Source organism: Abramis brama (assembly GCF_963993115.1).
Source record: "Abramis brama genome assembly, chromosome: 15".
Taxonomy (NCBI): Eukaryota; Metazoa; Chordata; class Actinopteri; order Cypriniformes; family Leuciscidae; genus Abramis; species Abramis brama.
In genome coordinates, this window is record NC_139977.1 from 14,819,549 (window position 1) to 14,835,897 (window position 16,349).

The 16,349-nt window shown below is 37.3% G+C and overlaps 2 protein-coding genes across 2 annotated transcripts in view; one reads left to right on the plus strand and one right to left on the minus strand.

The window, feature by feature from the left end:
* ndst1b (N-deacetylase/N-sulfotransferase (heparan glucosaminyl) 1b) overlaps window positions 1–6,148 on the minus strand; it is an 88,717-nt gene extending 82,569 nt beyond the window's left edge. The window contains exon 1 of the mRNA XM_084136797.1: window positions 5,898–6,148. The gene's annotated coding sequence lies outside the window, so the exon portion shown is untranslated. The remainder of the gene's footprint in view (window positions 1–5,897) is intronic.
* A 3,178-nt stretch (window positions 6,149–9,326) lies between these two features.
* rbm22 (RNA binding motif protein 22) lies at window positions 9,327–16,262 on the plus strand. Its single transcript, XM_084136798.1, has 11 exons — window positions 9,327–9,442; window positions 9,971–10,024; window positions 10,136–10,165; window positions 10,465–10,597; window positions 11,995–12,095; window positions 12,261–12,433; window positions 12,684–12,884; window positions 14,245–14,409; window positions 14,496–14,578; window positions 15,358–15,489; window positions 15,595–16,262. Exons 1-11 carry the CDS (start codon window positions 9,389–9,391, stop codon window positions 15,741–15,743), a joined length of 1,275 nt encoding a protein of 424 aa, XP_083992924.1. The 5' UTR covers window positions 9,327–9,388; the 3' UTR covers window positions 15,744–16,262.
* The last annotated feature ends 87 nt before the right edge of the window (window positions 16,263–16,349 follow it).

Below are 16,349 nucleotides of genomic sequence, written 5' to 3' on the forward strand. Positions count from 1 at the left end.
AAACTGTGCGTAGGATCCTTACTAAAAGTGTACGTGCGCCCGAAAGCCAAAAATGGCGTACGCAAAAAAATATTCAGACTTATAAAACCGTTCATACGCCAGAACCTGCGCAGAATTCACTTTATAAATCCCAGTCAGCGGAAGATTGTGCGCACATGCGTCTCCTCCCTGAAATAACCATATATGGAGCTGACAACGCCTAGTTTTACTATGCATATCCTCATCTGCATATCATTTGCATATGATTATTCATCCACGTGATAACGTTTAACGGTACAAGACACATTACATTAATAAAAATCAATTAGTTGCCTATCCTTGCCTTGTTTTTGAATACATAAATCAAATAGTGTAAAATACATTTCAGAGAAAGTTTTTTTCTCAATCTTTTCCACTGGCCGAATTGTATTTTTAATTGATTTCTATTTTTAATGGAAACGGATAGACCTTGGGCATTATTTGCACGAAACTATTTTCTCAGACAATCTGGTATTATCATGATTTAAGCAATTATCTCTGTGGTTAAAACATTAAAACACAGCACGCCACTGGAAAAGTGTTCAAAAGCATTGCATCCACAACAAATATTTCTATTGATTGAATATACATTTTTTTGTAACTTCTCAGTATGATTTCATGTTTAACTCCATAATTTGAATGGCATATTTAATCAAAATGTTTATATCAGAAGTAAAACATAGTTTAAATCATTATTTTATTTATTTAAACTGCGTCAGTTTCACTAAACGGCCCAACGCGCTCGCTGGCGCGGACAAGAAAGGATGGATATTTGCTTCAAGTGACAGGCTTGGTAAGTGAAATTATATTTGTATTATCTTTCTGTAGATGTTTAATTTTCTTTAGATTTTCTGTCTAAAAGTGACCAAAAAGACACTAATCTCCAGCTCACCATCGGTGTCGCCAAACTGCTCCATCTCCAAAACGTTCGTACGCATGGGTCAGAGTTTGCGTGCAGGTGCGAACATTTTCCCGTCAAGTTTGTTTTTATAAATCACAACTTATGCGTCGGAAGTGGCGTACGCACATTTTCAGCCCCGTTTTGTGCAACGGTTATAAATGAGGCCTCTGAACTTCTGACAAAATGAATGGTTTATATCTCATTTATAACCCTGACCTGAAAATTTAACATGTACCAAGAATGAAAGGAATAGCAAATTATAAGATTCAGAGATTTTGTACTGAAGCTACACCCATGAGAACAGAACAGACAAAATCACTCACACCAACACAAATGCTTAAAAAGACTTCTCTAGGAAATCATTAGAGATAGTATACAGTAACTGACTAGAGGCTGTCAAACTCCAAAAAGAACAAAAAAAACTCGATTTCAAGATGTGCAATCAACCTGCGCTGGTGGGAATATTAAATAACTTCACTTTTTAGTGCGCTAATAAAGCATTCGTATCGGGATATGTCGATCTAGAATTTTTTTCTGATAAAATAACCAATAATTGTTTATATTTTGATGCGTGAGACTGACTACAAAACAAAACAAAAACAAAAAAAAGGAAGAAAAGGCAGAAAACTACCTTTATCAAAGGTAGGCCCACAGAAATTATACATGCTTATGAACTTTCATAATAATTTAACAGAAAATATAACTTTTGCAAATATAACAAAAATAAAGAAAAAATTCCATGGATAAAATAAAGCTCTGAAGAAAATTGGATGATTTTATTTTATTTGTGTTTAACAATTTAAGCCACACAAAAATGTAACATATTTATCAAATTAAATATTGGCCTATTTTACTTAAAAAGTCACAATTATACAATAGTGATAGCTTGAAAGCCACTGCTTCCAAAGTATGCAAGAGCAGCTGGGAAACTGGAAAGTCAAAGGTTTTGAGCAACATACGGAAGAATAAATACATTTTGGGGCAAACTGTCTTAAAATCAGACCATCAATGATCACAAGGGCATTTTGATCAAACCAAATGCTTTCATGCAATTTGGGATATTACCCTTTTGCTCACCATAATTCGTTCAAAACCAAACGAGTGATAGCATTACGCAAAAAAAACAAAAAAACAATCACTAGTAATGCCTCAAATTGAAAGCTTTGTTGAAATGTCAGTAAACAGCGACTATAGGGATTTAAAACTATTTCTTTCTTTGTTACATAAATCCACTTGTCCTAATGTTTCATAAATCAGAAACACTGCTATTCAGAGAAAGAGAGAAGAAAGCTGAGCTATTAATGTGCTGCAGGAGTAAAACCGAGCTCTAAGCGCACACCGCTTCCCACTGCCCTGCTTAATTTGCCTGATTGCTCCTGGAATACGAGACCACCCCCCCCCCCGACTCTATCCAGTCATGAGAGGTGAACCCACGGCACTGCGCGGCAAGAGCTCAAGAGCATCAGATGCGCTCCAGACTGTAGTCTCACCCGGGTCCAATCCTCTAAAGGGGGTTTTAACCTGATGGGAGAGGGTCAGGATATCCGCACTTGCAATGCCTCAGCCCTTGTTGCTGTTTGCACAAATATACCAACTTATAAGAACAATCTCATTTGAAAACGATCTGCTATTAGCCTCGTTTTGGAGAAACATTTAGCCCTGGGTAATAAGAATCACAAACAAAAGCATCACTACTTAAAGTCGGCATGAAACAGAAGTCGTGATGGTCTTTTCTTCCCTATTTTGACGCATTGAAACAGCTTCTAGGACAATATAAAAATGTAGGGAAGGACTTGACTTTGTCCGTCTGGAATTGATTAGACCATTGTTGTTTGCTTTTGCTGTGATGTCATGTGAGTGACAGGTTGTCCCACCCTCACACTAGCATGAATTTATGTGCACAGATAAATGACTTATAACAAATAGGCCTAGTGCGATATTCAATAAAAAACAGGAATTGTCCATTTTGATTTCATAGTGACCTTAAAGGAATAATCCATGTTTACATTTACAAGTATATCCAACTTTACAACTTGACAAGAACAACTTTACGCAACAATTCATCAAAGACACAATCAACAGATTATTGATTATCAAAATAATCATTAGTTGTAGCCCAACACAAATGCTGACAATTAACTTTTATTGAAACTTTGAATCATCCTTAAAGGAATAGTTCACTTAAAAATGAAAATTCTGTCATTTATTACTCACCCTCATGTCGTTCCAAACCTGTATGAATTTCGTTCATCTTTGGAATAAAAATTAAGATCTTTTTGATGAAATCTGATATCTATGGTATGCAACTACCACTTTGGGCGCTTCAAAAAGTTCATACAGAGATCGTAAAACTAATCCATATATGAATTGATTATGAATATGAATCGGTTTAGTCCAAATTTTCTGAAAAAACAGAAATGATGAACAGATTGAATTTAGGCTTTTATTCACATATAAACATTCATTAACTCACACGTCAGATCTCGTAACCGGAAGCTCAAGCATGTTCACTTGACGTGCGAGAACCAATGAGGTTCATTCTTGTGTTACGCAGCACGTTTGAGCTTCAGCAAGAACCAATGAGGTTCATTCTTGTGTTACGCAGCACGTTTTAGCTTCCACAAGAACCAATGAGGTTCATTCTTGTGTTACGCAGCACGTTTGAGCTTCCACAAGAACCAATGAGGTTTGTTCTCGCGCGTCAAGCAGGTTCCGTTGAGCTTCAGTTTATGTTCACTGATCAATGTTTGTGAATCTAAATTCAATCTATTCATCATATAAAGCGATCGAGTCTCTTCAGAAAGTTTGGACTAAACCGTTCAATTCATATGGATTAGTTTTACGATCTCTTTATAAACTTTTTGAAGCGTCAAAGTGGTAGTTGCGTAGCTGCCAGTAGAGGGACAGAAAGCTCTCAGATTTCATCAAAAAGATCTTCATTTGCATTCCAAAGATGAAAGAAAGTCTTACTGGTTTGGAAAGACATGAGGGTGAGATATTGACAGAATTTTAATTTTAGGGTGATCCATCCCTTTAAAGTGTGTATAGTATACCGAAATGCACTGCATGATGAATCAAAGGCAAAAAAACGAATCTGATGTTAAGAAAGCCACGCAACTAGCTGACTCAACGTTCACCACTCTCAGCTTTTCACGCTAGCCAGAGGCGGTCTGAAATCTTACTTTACTGACTCAAGGTCATACTCTGCTTTTCTCTGCATTGCCGGCAAGGTCTCCATCCTTTCTTTAATGAAAACCTCAATTTGATATTATCTTGCTGCACACAGAGCCACGCAAATTGTGAGCCACCTATTATCATGCCCCCGGTTTCCATCTGACTCCTTCATTCACATTCAAACAGGAGATAAAATCCTGCATGACCACAGACATTTAACGCCACCGGTGATTCAGCGAGGAGGCTCAAAAACCCCGTCATTTCTCATCATTGAATCTTCTAACCTTTCCACCCAGATGCAGCTTTTCAAATAGTAAAACAAGAGCCTCTCACCCTAATCCCAGAGCCAAACCTCTCTGAACGCCTCATGCTGCCTGAACATGTTTTGCTGTGCGCAGATATTCCACAACACCACTGATTTCTCACAAAGCTGCTTTTTCAGCGCCTACAGCCAATATTTCCCAAAGAATCTGCTCAGACTGACAGTCAGTGAGCCACAGATAAATAAGCATGTGCCAAAATACTACTTGACAAATGTTAACAGGTCTCATGCATGTTGTTTGTTTACCTGGTAGGTTTGCAACTTGCTTTAACCGGGGTGGCTGAATTTCACGGTACATGAAGGTTAATCTAAACCTCAATGAGAAACCTTAAGACTCCAATTACTTCGTCAGCACTATAATGAATTTATGAGCTCCTTAATACATTAAAGGCTTAAATGAAGCCACAAATCTAATTATAAACTAACAAGCACATTCCTTTTCACAATCCTATCAACTAAACGCATACTGATACAGTATCTGATCATCAGTAAATGTTGTCCTAGTGTTGATAAGCACTCATTTGGGATGATTATGCCATGATACACTGTTTGCACATACAGTAAAATACCATACTGACCATTTTTGTTCTATTAACTTGCTTACACAGAAACATAACCTTTAGATTTGGGTCAACACCAGGCTGCTCTGGAATGTATTTACATTTAATTAAAAATTGAGCAAAAAAAAAAAAATCACAGTCGTGTTGTTTCAAATAACACACAGGCAAATACATTAGTAACAATAACTTAATATTAACCACAACTCTTAAGAGAAAGAGTTACTGACCTGGAACCATTAAAAGAACCAAACGACTCCCAAAATAATCCAATTCAAACGCAGGAGACAATTAACTTGAACAGTCCAAACTTCTTTCTCTTCTCCGGCTTGTTAGCTTGCTAACAGCTAAGTTAGTCGACCCGTTTAATTCAGCGCGACGGGTAATGTCGAGTTGTGTTGGGATGGACGGATAGAACTACCACATACAATTTCATTTCCAGCGCTGTTTATGTGTTTATAGACGCGTTTGGAAAACGCTGGGGCAACGTGGGTGTTTATATAACAGAAAACAGGTCCAGATCAGTAGCAGGCTGGCTAAGCTAGGCTAAACAGTGGAGAAGGTAAATGAGGTTCATGATCCAGAGAGACTTTGAGCTGTGTTTCAAAACTAGTGAGCTGCCTACCTAGACAGCTTTTGGGGGTCGTTCGAACACGCCCAAAAATGCTGTCTGTGTAGACAGCTCTCTGTGTACTGGAACAGCCTTTTGGGGCTGCTGTTATGCTAAAGACGGACACCTATAACCTAGCCAGCTACCCATTCCCAACACTAGCCTTTATCTATGTGCGGTTATACTAATTCGGCACCTCCAGGGCGTATGCCAACCTAGACAAAACCAAGGACTACTGATGCTATTTCACAAAATACGTCTAATCTACATGTTAGCAAGTTAGCTGGTCCAGAATTCAAAGAAAGATCCACTCACCAAGTTAATATCAGCCAGAGGCAGCTGCAGCGAGACAGTCTTCAATTCAGATAACGTTATATGAATATAGCATGGGAGGATTGGAGCCTGGTCATGTAAGCCTTAGTGAGAATCGAGTGTCCCGGTCCGAGCACAGAGTGAGCGGTGTGTCTCTACTGGGCTGAACCCACCAGAACTCGAGCTTCGAGCCTGACTGTCCCTCTCACACACACACTGGACTCACTATTCTCAATCTCCACAGGCTACTGCGCACACACTCGCCGCTAGTGGGCAGCAACGTAGAGATCAGACTTTATTATTTAACCTCTTTGATGAAGATCAACGGTGATCTGTTATGATGGATTATTAATGCACATAGTTATTTAATCTTTGTGCATTGAATCTATTTCGTACAAACCGTATTAAAATTGCTTTGTAGGCTATGTGTTCAATTACATGCCGGAAATCAGAGATTTCTGTCCCTCCATTGTCAGCCTACGCAACTACCACTTTGGCGATTCAAAAAGTTCTTTAAGAGATCGATAAACGAATCCATATGAATTGAGCGGTTTAGTCCAAAATTTTCCGAAGAGACTCAATCGCTTTATAAAGATGAACAGATTGTATTTAGTCTTTTATTCACATAAACATTCATCAACTCAAACTCAAGCATGTTTGCTTGACATGTGAGAACCAATGAGGTTCCTTCTCGTGTTGTGCAGCACGTTTGAGCTTCAGCAAGAACCAATGAGCTTTGTTCTCAGGTGTCAAGCAGGTTCGGTTGAGCTTCAGTTTATGTTCGCTGATCATTGTATGTTAATAAAAGCCTAAATTCAATCTGTTCTTCATATAAAGAGACCATGTCTCTTCAGAAAATTTGGACTAAACCGCTCAATTCATATGGACTTTTACAATCTCTTTATGAACTTTTTGAAGTGTCAAATTTTAAGTTGCTTAGCTGTCAATGGAGAGACAGAAATCACTCAGATTTCATCAAAAAGATCTTAATTTGTGTTCCGAAGATGAACAAAAATCTTACGGGTTTGGAACAACATGAGGGTGAGTAATCAATGACAGAATTTTCATTTTTGGGTGAACTAAGATAGATAGATAGATAGATAGATAGATAGATAGATAGATAGATAGATAGATAGATAGATAGATTCCTTGTTGTTTATAGATAAAGTTTCTCCATACTCATATAGTGCACACATGCCATCCAAACTTAGATTTATCTAAAATATGAATGCCTTTTAACATCAAAAGTATGAGCCTGACAGACCTTGTCATTATGCATTTATCATTTGTATAGTGGAGAGACGGTCTACACAATCTCGGTCACTCTTTATTTATAAGCTGCAGTGTTTTACATCACATGGCCTTCAATGCTTTGACACTAATGGTGTAGGGGGCTGTAATGACATTACACTGGTTAAATATGCCATTGCTCATCCGATATTCCTTTGTACATCCTAGATCATGTCACATTTGTTGACTCCCTCCAAATTGCAGTCAAATCGCAGTTTTGATGAGTTATTGACAAAATATTAAAAGTGGATCTTTGAATTGCAATTAACATCACCGCAGTCCCATTCCAGATAAAAAGATAACTTCCACAGAATAGCTTTCAATTAGATTAGTTACTTTTGTTGAAAGTGATAGGAGCCTGATAATGAGGCATTGTTAAATGTGATATATACTGTAAAAATCAATAATAAAAAAAACTTTGAAATGAAAGTGATAGGCTACATTTGGGTACAATAATTGTTCACAAACAGCCAATTGTACACTTAAAACATGAATTCAAGCTTTCATAAACTTTAACACTGATATAAGAAGAAAGGAAACATTCACAAAGCAAAGAATACTAAAACAAATACCACCACAGAAATTAGTTTAAATGTTGAGGGTAGAGCACATAGATATCATATAATAAAGGCTAGATGTCTTACGGCGGAGTCACTTCCGGCATCACCGGCGGCCATCTTACCACAGGGAAGCTGTTAATTAACGTGAATGATCAGCACGCACACAAATCCTCTTATCTCGCTGAAATCTGGACGGATTTACAAACGGTTTGGTTTCTTACAAACGTTATTAACGTGGCTATAATTCTGAATGCTTAAACATGTTGAACATAATTATTCATATGTATGCAGTGTCATAGCTACATCTCTGACGTTTATAACAAACCAAATCGTTTGAAAATCGGTAGAAAATTGAGCAAGTTATGGTTATTTAAAAGTACATGCACCATGTTACGAGTGAGAGAGCACCCTGTGGTAAGATGGCCGCCGTGTGCGGACGTCGACCTCCATTGGCCAGCAGCGCGGACGAGACATCTAGCCTTTATTATATGATATCTATGGTAGAGCACATTTCAAATGTTTTGATTACGTTTGTTTGCATGATTTAAAGGAGCCGTATGTAAGATTGTGGCCAAAACTGGTACTGCAATCACTTTCAAATTACTGTAGAGCGGTGTATCCCCTCCCCCTCCCCCCTGACTCGAGGTTGCCAGATAGGCTGCAGGATCCAGCACGAACGTTTGTAGCTGCAGCTGTGGTAACTAGAGCTGAGCTGGCAATCCGGATGCCGAAACACTACTGACTTCGTGATTGGTAGATAGGTGGAGGGTGGCGCTTCAGGCCAAAACACAAGATGACAACATCAACATCAGTTGAGGGCTGCAACTTCACTTTTTAAATGACAATATCCTGGCCGTACTACTGTTGTCAGTCATATAAGTATTTGAAATGAACATGATTTCTTAATGTCTAGTGACATATCAGGGCCATTTTATGATTAATTGAAATACATTTCTTACATACAGCTCCTTTAATATTGTATCTGATATTCCACAGACGTTGGGTAAATTGGCAAGGTCTACATTAAAACGTCCGGTTTCACAGACAAGACTTAAGCCTAGTTCCAGACTAAAATGCATGTTTGAGCTGTTTTAACTAAAAGTAACTTGCACAGACATATTTTAAATATGTCACTGACATTGTTTTGCCTCAGCATGCACAACCAATGTTTTTTTTTCTAAGGCACATTCATAAAAACTACTTAAATGTCCTAATTTAACTAAATCCTAAATAATCCTGGCTTAATCTAAACCCTGTCTGTGAAACCGGTTGCATAAACTGCTAAGACTAGTCTTACAAGTTAGACATGAAAAAAAATATATATTTAAGACTGGTCATTTTTAAATCAGTTACATAAAAACATAGATTGGCCTAATCTGATACCGAAAAGTAAGACTGACTGCCCCTGACTGACTGCAAGTGGGTCATACTAGAACTCAAGACACTGTTTTAACATATGAATGATTATGTTTATGCAACCAGCCCCAGCCCCCAGGCCTAAATATCTTATGCAGAATTTTCCCATCCAGAATGAGGAGAAATGTATACATTCCTCCATGACTTTAGGTGGCGCTGCGATTCTCTCCCGGCCCTATAGACGCAAAGCATTGTAGGTAAAGATTCCGTTCGCGCTAGCCTGTAGCAATGGCGACGTCGTTAGGATCCAACACTTACAACAGGCAAAACTGGGAGGATTCGGTGAGTATAAAATATTTTAAGAAGATTTAACAAGTATTACATGTTGCGACTGGTGCATTTACGTTCTTTATTTTGAGCTCGCCAAATCAAAGCCTTTTCTAGGATCCCCTTCTGTAGTGTCTTAGGTTTTGGCTAATGAAACCCCATTCTTATCGTTAGGCTAGTCAAAATGTTTTTATATAACTTACATTTACTGTAAACCGTCAACGAATCACCGGTATTTGCTAACAGAATAGTGTGAACATCCTCTTTCCTGTCACTGTATTGTAACTGTTCTTTTTAGACTTAAATAAACCTCTCATTGAAAGTAAAATGACGAGAAAGGCTTATTATAATCGTTAAAAATGAAGAGTGTCCTGTTAACAAAAGAGTTTATATAACACTAATAACAGTTAAGTAGTTATTTTTAATTAAAACGTGCATGTATAATAGTGATAATATGGTTGTGTGTGTGTATGTATATAATAACAGTAGTTCAAAACTTGTATGTTTATTTATCTAATTGTTGAATTGTATTTATTTGAACAGGATTTTCCCATCCTCTGTCAAACATGCTTGGGAGAAAACCCTTATATCCGCATGGTGAGTAGAGTTAGTGCAGTTTCATGTGTTAATTATTAGTATATTCAATGATAGTTGTATTAGTTTGTATTTAAACAAATTTTCACTTTGTATATGTATTTCTTTTAACAGACCAAAGAGAAATTTGGCAAGGAGTGCAAGGTACTACTGCTTTCATCCTCACAAAAAATGCTACATGTGCTCCTGGCAGTGTTCCCACAGTCATCTCAGAACGTTTCTATTTACTAATGTATTAATTCAAATATACAAGTAGAAACTCAGTCCAGTAATCGCTTAAATTATTTGTCAAAAATCCCTATCCAGTACACAACAAAGTCATGGATTTTCATTGGTAAAACAAAAAACAAAAATTGCTCTTGAAAAACGATGCTCCATATTTTTTTTCCCACATTTTGAAAGTGCAGCATGTTGTTATATTCTCTATTCTTCCTATCCTCTAGATCTGTGCGCGTCCCTTCACGGTGTTCCGCTGGTGTCCTGGAGTCAGGATGCGCTTTAAGAAGACAGAAGTGTGTCAGACCTGCAGTAAAATGAAGAATGTCTGTCAGACTTGCCTCCTGGATCTGGAATATGGTAATGCAGAACTGTTATGGTGTAGAATTTCAGCTAATAAAATCCTAATTTGTGGCTATACTGTGGATATATAAATATCTGTTAAGGAATAGTTCACTTAAAAATGAGTATTCTGTCATCATTTACTCACCCTCAAGTTGTTCCAAACTTGGATGAATTTCTTTCTTCCTCTGAACACAAAATAAGTTATTTTGAAGAATGTCGGTAACCAAACGTTTGATGTACCCCATTGACTTCCATAGTATTTTTTTCCTACTATGGAAGTCAATGGGGTACATCAACTCTCTGTTTACCCTTTGTGTTCAGCAGAAGAAAGAAATTCATACAGGTTTGAAACAACTTGAGGGTGAGTAAATTATGACAGAATTAAAATGAAGTGAACTATTCCTTTAATGTTATCAAAATACAGGAATTTCTAACTTGCCTTATAATACCGCTAAAAAAATCAATGTTCAATACCATTTGATACCACTTGGAAAAATTGCCACAACCTTAAAGGCTCGTTCACTGGTGAATGTTGTGTTCCCAAGTGCATGTTAAACTCCCAGCACATGCAGAGATTGAGAATGCACTCTGAGATGCTGAAAACACTGGCTCATGAGCTAGATGCGTGTTATAACAGTAACTGTTTCCATTCAAAGTTGGAATACCATGTAAAACAATTGTGAATAGAGCAGCGTTTCTATTCCATGTGTTAGAGAACATTATCTGTAATAAAAAATGAAAGTCACCGTGGCTTCATTTTCACAGAGACGAAACACAACAAACGCTGTCATGTTATCTTGAGTTGGATGCCTGGTGTTTGGGAACGCAATCATGCGAGACACTTCTCATTACACAAGGTCATTATACCATATAATCATTTCGATGACAGAGTTTGGCTCAAGCATTTCAGAATAATCAAACCAACATTTGAGATGCTGTGCCATGAAGTCCAAGTTATCCAATCACATCCACTGTTTAGGCAAAGTCATGTGAGTTTTTGTTGCACATCGAGGGATTTTTCGGTAGATGTCTTTTTATCAGATAAAAAATCTGTCCACCTCAATTGAGCGTGTACGTTTTGTTTATGCACATTTTTAGAATTTATGCGCATCTTAGCATTTCCATGCAACTTTTTTTTAATGCAATATCCCAAAATTAGCATAAAAATAGGTGGATGGAAACATAGCTAGTGAGGAGGCACAGCTGTTATTCTGAGGAAAACTGAAACCAAGTTGAAATTATGACATAGTCTAAATTATCACTTAAAAAAAAAAAAATCTAAATAATGACTTAAAGTTGAAGTTAAAGCTCAAAAGTCATTGAGATAAAAAGTCAGTTTTGAATTTTAATATCATAATTATTTTATTGTAAAGATTCCTAAATAATCAAGATAATTTTTCTGCTTTGGACAGGCTTGCCCATTCAGGTTCGTGACACTGGGCTGTCCGTTAAAGATGAAGTACCGAGATCGGACGTGAATAAGGAGTATTACACTCAGAATATGGAGAGAGAGGTACATTTTCCTTATATTACACATTTATTCATGTGTTTTGTGACGTCTGTCTGCATTGGCACATCAAAGAAATCTTTAAGGATTTCCACATGATAACATAGCATAGTGAATGAAAATACTTCTTTGTGTCTGTGGGTCAAATAATTGTAATGTTTTGGTGTGTAGATCGCTAACTCTGATGGCACGAGACCCGTGGGGCTGCTTGGGAAGGCACCGAGCAGCAGCGATATGCTGCTGAAACTGGCTCGTACCACGCCGTACTACAAGAGGAACAGACCTCACATCTGTTCCTTTTGGGTGAAAGGGGAGTGTAAGAGAGGGGAAGAGTGTCCGTACAGGTGAGCAACATCTTAACAGTCTTTTATCGGTGTAAAATGACGACCCAAAATTCTCCATTGTCGGAAAACACCCAGGTGGTCGTGATTTTCATTTTGCTTCATGTCTTTTGGATCAGATTGCTTGCTTGATAAACTCGTCCATTTTTTTCGAGTGGCTTTTTAATGAAATATGCTTAAGGTGTGAATTATGTATTAGCAATTATGAATTTTGATTACATTTGTGTTGAAATGCATTGCTTTGATATCACAGGCATGAAAAGCCCACCGATCCAGATGACCCGCTGGCTGATCAGAACATTAAGGACCGTTACTATGGCATTAATGATCCTGTGGCTGATAAACTCTTGAAGCGGGCCTCCACTATGCCCAGACTGGACGTACCTGAGGACAAGTCCATCACCACGCTCTATATTGGGGGGCTGGGAGAAAACGTTACAGATTCTGAGCTCAGGTAAGTGCACTTTAGAGCTCTTAAAGCTATATTTGGTTAGTTGACACTCAACTTGCCCATGGACTTTTTTTATTAATCAGGGTTGCACTTTATTTTACAGTATGTGTACTTGTCTAAGAAAGTACTGGTAATATAAGGTAACTCCATGGGTTAAGGTTAGGTTCAGGGTTAGTACCTAGTTGTTACCCAGTTATTGCTATTATTATAAGTACATAGTATGTACATGGGGAACAGGACTGTAAAAAAAAGTGCGATCTTAATCAGCATACAGAAAGTATCTCCCTTTCAAGTTTTTTAATGATATTTGTTTTGCCTTTAGTAGTTAATTTTAAGTGGCCCATTGGTGACATGAATTTAGTTTCACTTTATTTTGATGGTCTCTTTAACACATTCTGTTGATTATAAGTGACGTTGTACATACATGTCTACTAACTCTCATTAGAGTGTTAGTAGATTACAAGCAGACTGGTAGGATTAGGGTTAGAATAAGTTGAGATGTACTTGCAAAGTTACACTAAGTCAGTAGAATGTCTGTTGGAGGACCATCACAATAGAGTTTGCAGACAGTCTACTAACTCTCTAATGAGAGTTAGTTGACATGTAGTTGCAAAGTTACTTAGTCAACAGAATGTTTTAAATGTTTTTATATAGTGTCTTTATATATATGTGTTTATATATGATCCATCTAAAGCTGCATGCATAATTGTAAAATAAAGTCCTCATGTTGTCAATTTTATCCCTAAAAACTTATCTTTGATCACTGAAATTACATATTTAAATGTTTTTTCCTTAAAACAAAAATTGTTAATGCCTTAAAATAGATTGAATGTAACTCTACACCCTTGCCTAATTTAGTATACTTGGTTCTATGAATATGCAAATGAGCTCCACCTCCACTCACTCACACCAGCTCAGAGATCCACTCGTTGACAATCATATGTTGTGATGTGATTGGTTACAAGGTAGTTTGTGACGTCAGAAACACCAGCGACTTCAAACCGTGTTTTTGTGACACTCTTTTTCACTGCAGTTTTAAGGAGAAAATAGGGGGTACTATATTTTGTATGGTGTTTGATAATACTCCGCAATGGTGTTGACTTTGAATGAATTTGCACATGGTTTGTCTTAAAGCAGATTAAAAACACCACATAGACATATAAACAACATTGCAACAAAAGCTTGATTTTCACCACAGGGAATTGAACAAAATGTAATTTATTTAGGAACCATTTTAAAGAGTATTATTATTTTATTAATGTGCTGTTTTATTTTATATTATATTGAGGCCAAAAAATCCTATCCTTTTTCTCTCTTGTGTCATTTCTTGATTAAAGATTCCAGTTTTCTTTTTTCCACAAAGGAATCACTTCTACCAGTTTGGGGAGATTCGTACCATCACCATTGTTCAAAGGCAGCAGTGTGCTTTCATCCAGTTCGCCACACGGCAGGCCGCAGAGACGGCTGCAGAGAAGTCCTTTAATAAACTCATCATTAATGGACGCCGGCTCAATGTTAAATGGGGCAGGTCGGTGACTGAGAGTGCAATAACTTGAAAATCACCCAGTCTCATGTATGTGGTGGCGGTACTGAATGTTGCTGTGTGTCGTTTAGGTCACAGGCGGCTCGAGGGAAAGAGAAGGATGGGGTGACGGAGAGTGGAATCCATCTGGAGCCAGTGCCAGGGCTCCCTGGTGGTATGTGCCAAAGTCTCTCATACATGCATGTTTGTTTTAGTAAAATAATATGAGTTTATGTCAGTGGTTCTGACTGAAATGTATGCATGTTATTAATTCATTTATTTTTGGAGCTTGACCTGTCAGACACTCTAGTAAATTAAATAAATGTACAATGATAAATAAAAGTATGATTAAATGCACTGCTTATAAATGTATTTTATTTTTATCCATTTATTTATGATGAATTGCTTTTAAATATTATTTTTTTTATTTTTGTAGTTAGATCTTTCACTAGTAAATTAAATACTATGTTAATTTAATATTAATACTGATTAAATTTATTTGTTAAATTAATTGATTTACTTATTGAGAATTGTATGGATTGCTTTTAAATATTTATTTATTTATTTTGGAGCTTGACCTCTCACACTAGTAAATTAAATTTACAGTGATTTAGTAAGTAAATTAAAATAAAACTAAGCTTAAATGTACTGCTTAAAGGTTTTGATTTTTATTTAAATAAAAAATTTTTTTTTATTTTTTTTATTGTTGAACAGTATAGATATATAATATGCAAGTGAGCCCCGCCTCCACTCACTCACACCAGCTCAGAGATCCACTCGTTGACTATATTTATTTATTTATTTAATTTTATTTTAATTTTTTAGCTTGACTTGTCACACTAGTAAATTAAATTGTACTTTTAAGATTATTCCAAAATAAATTGGGGGCCACTGTATATTGCATAAGTTGAAGCAGTGTGTGAATTTTTCCTTTCTCATATATCTTTTCAACAGCTCTGCCTCCACCCCCTGTGTCTGATGAAGATGCCTCCACCAATTACTTCAACCTGCCTCCAACCAGCTCCCCTGCTGTCATGAACCTGGGACTTCCTCCTCCACCTGGGGTTGCCATGCCCCCACCACCTGGTAAGCTTCACCCCACTCACTTCCCCTTTCCTGTTTTTTTGGCCTGTTAGTAATTCAAGGTGAAGCGCTTCACTTATCCCCATTAACCTAATCTGTTCTCTCCAGGTTTTGGTCCTCCTATGTTCCACACCATGGATCCCATGGCCCCTTCAATGCCCCCTCCAATGGGCATGAGGCCCCCTGGACAGGTCCACTACCCATCCCAGGATCCTCAGCGGATGGGCGCTCATGCAAGTCGCCATGGAGGCCCCTAGATAATCATAGAGCTTACCTCACTGTTCAGTGAGGTCCACTGAACAACTGAACCCAGAGTGATGTCATCTCTGCTCTCATTTTTTGGAATGTTTATGTCACTCATTTTCAGAGCAAGCGAATAAGATGGAATGCAAATGCATACAGAAAACATTAGAATTTAAACTACGAGAGAAGAACTTTTCTTTTTAAGCTTTTGTTTTATAATGGCCCTTGATGAAAGAGAGATCATGCCTTTTCTACGGCCAAATGGCAAAGAATTGGTTGCAGTGACCAACAATTACCAAATGGGGGCACTATTGACTATTTCAAATGCCTGACATCTTCATTTTTGTTTTTGACACTGTATTATCCGACACCTCTAGAATATTCCATTGTTGATATTACAGTTCCCACTAGTGTCCATTTCTTGTCCTCTAAATATAAAGAATGAAGTGTGTCATCCCGAATTGTTTTTAAGACTTTTTTTAATGTACAGCTGTCTGTTTGTGCTTACATTAAAGATGCTTCACATTTTGAAATACTGTGTGAATGTTTACGTAAACCGTATCATAGCATATTAACAGATAATGTATGTAAACGTTAAATTGGTACTTGATGGCTCAGCT

Coding starts and splice junctions, on each gene's coding strand:
- rbm22 (XM_084136798.1), top strand. CDS start 9,389: ATGGCGACGTCGTTAGGATCCAACACTTACAACAGGCAAAACTGGGAG. Junction 10,166..10,464: donor AATTTGGCAAGGAGTGCAAG/GTACTACTGCTT, acceptor CCTATCCTCTAG/ATCTGTGCGCGTCCCTTCAC. Junction 15,490..15,594: donor TGCCATGCCCCCACCACCTG/GTAAGCTTCACC, acceptor TGTTCTCTCCAG/GTTTTGGTCCTCCTATGTTC.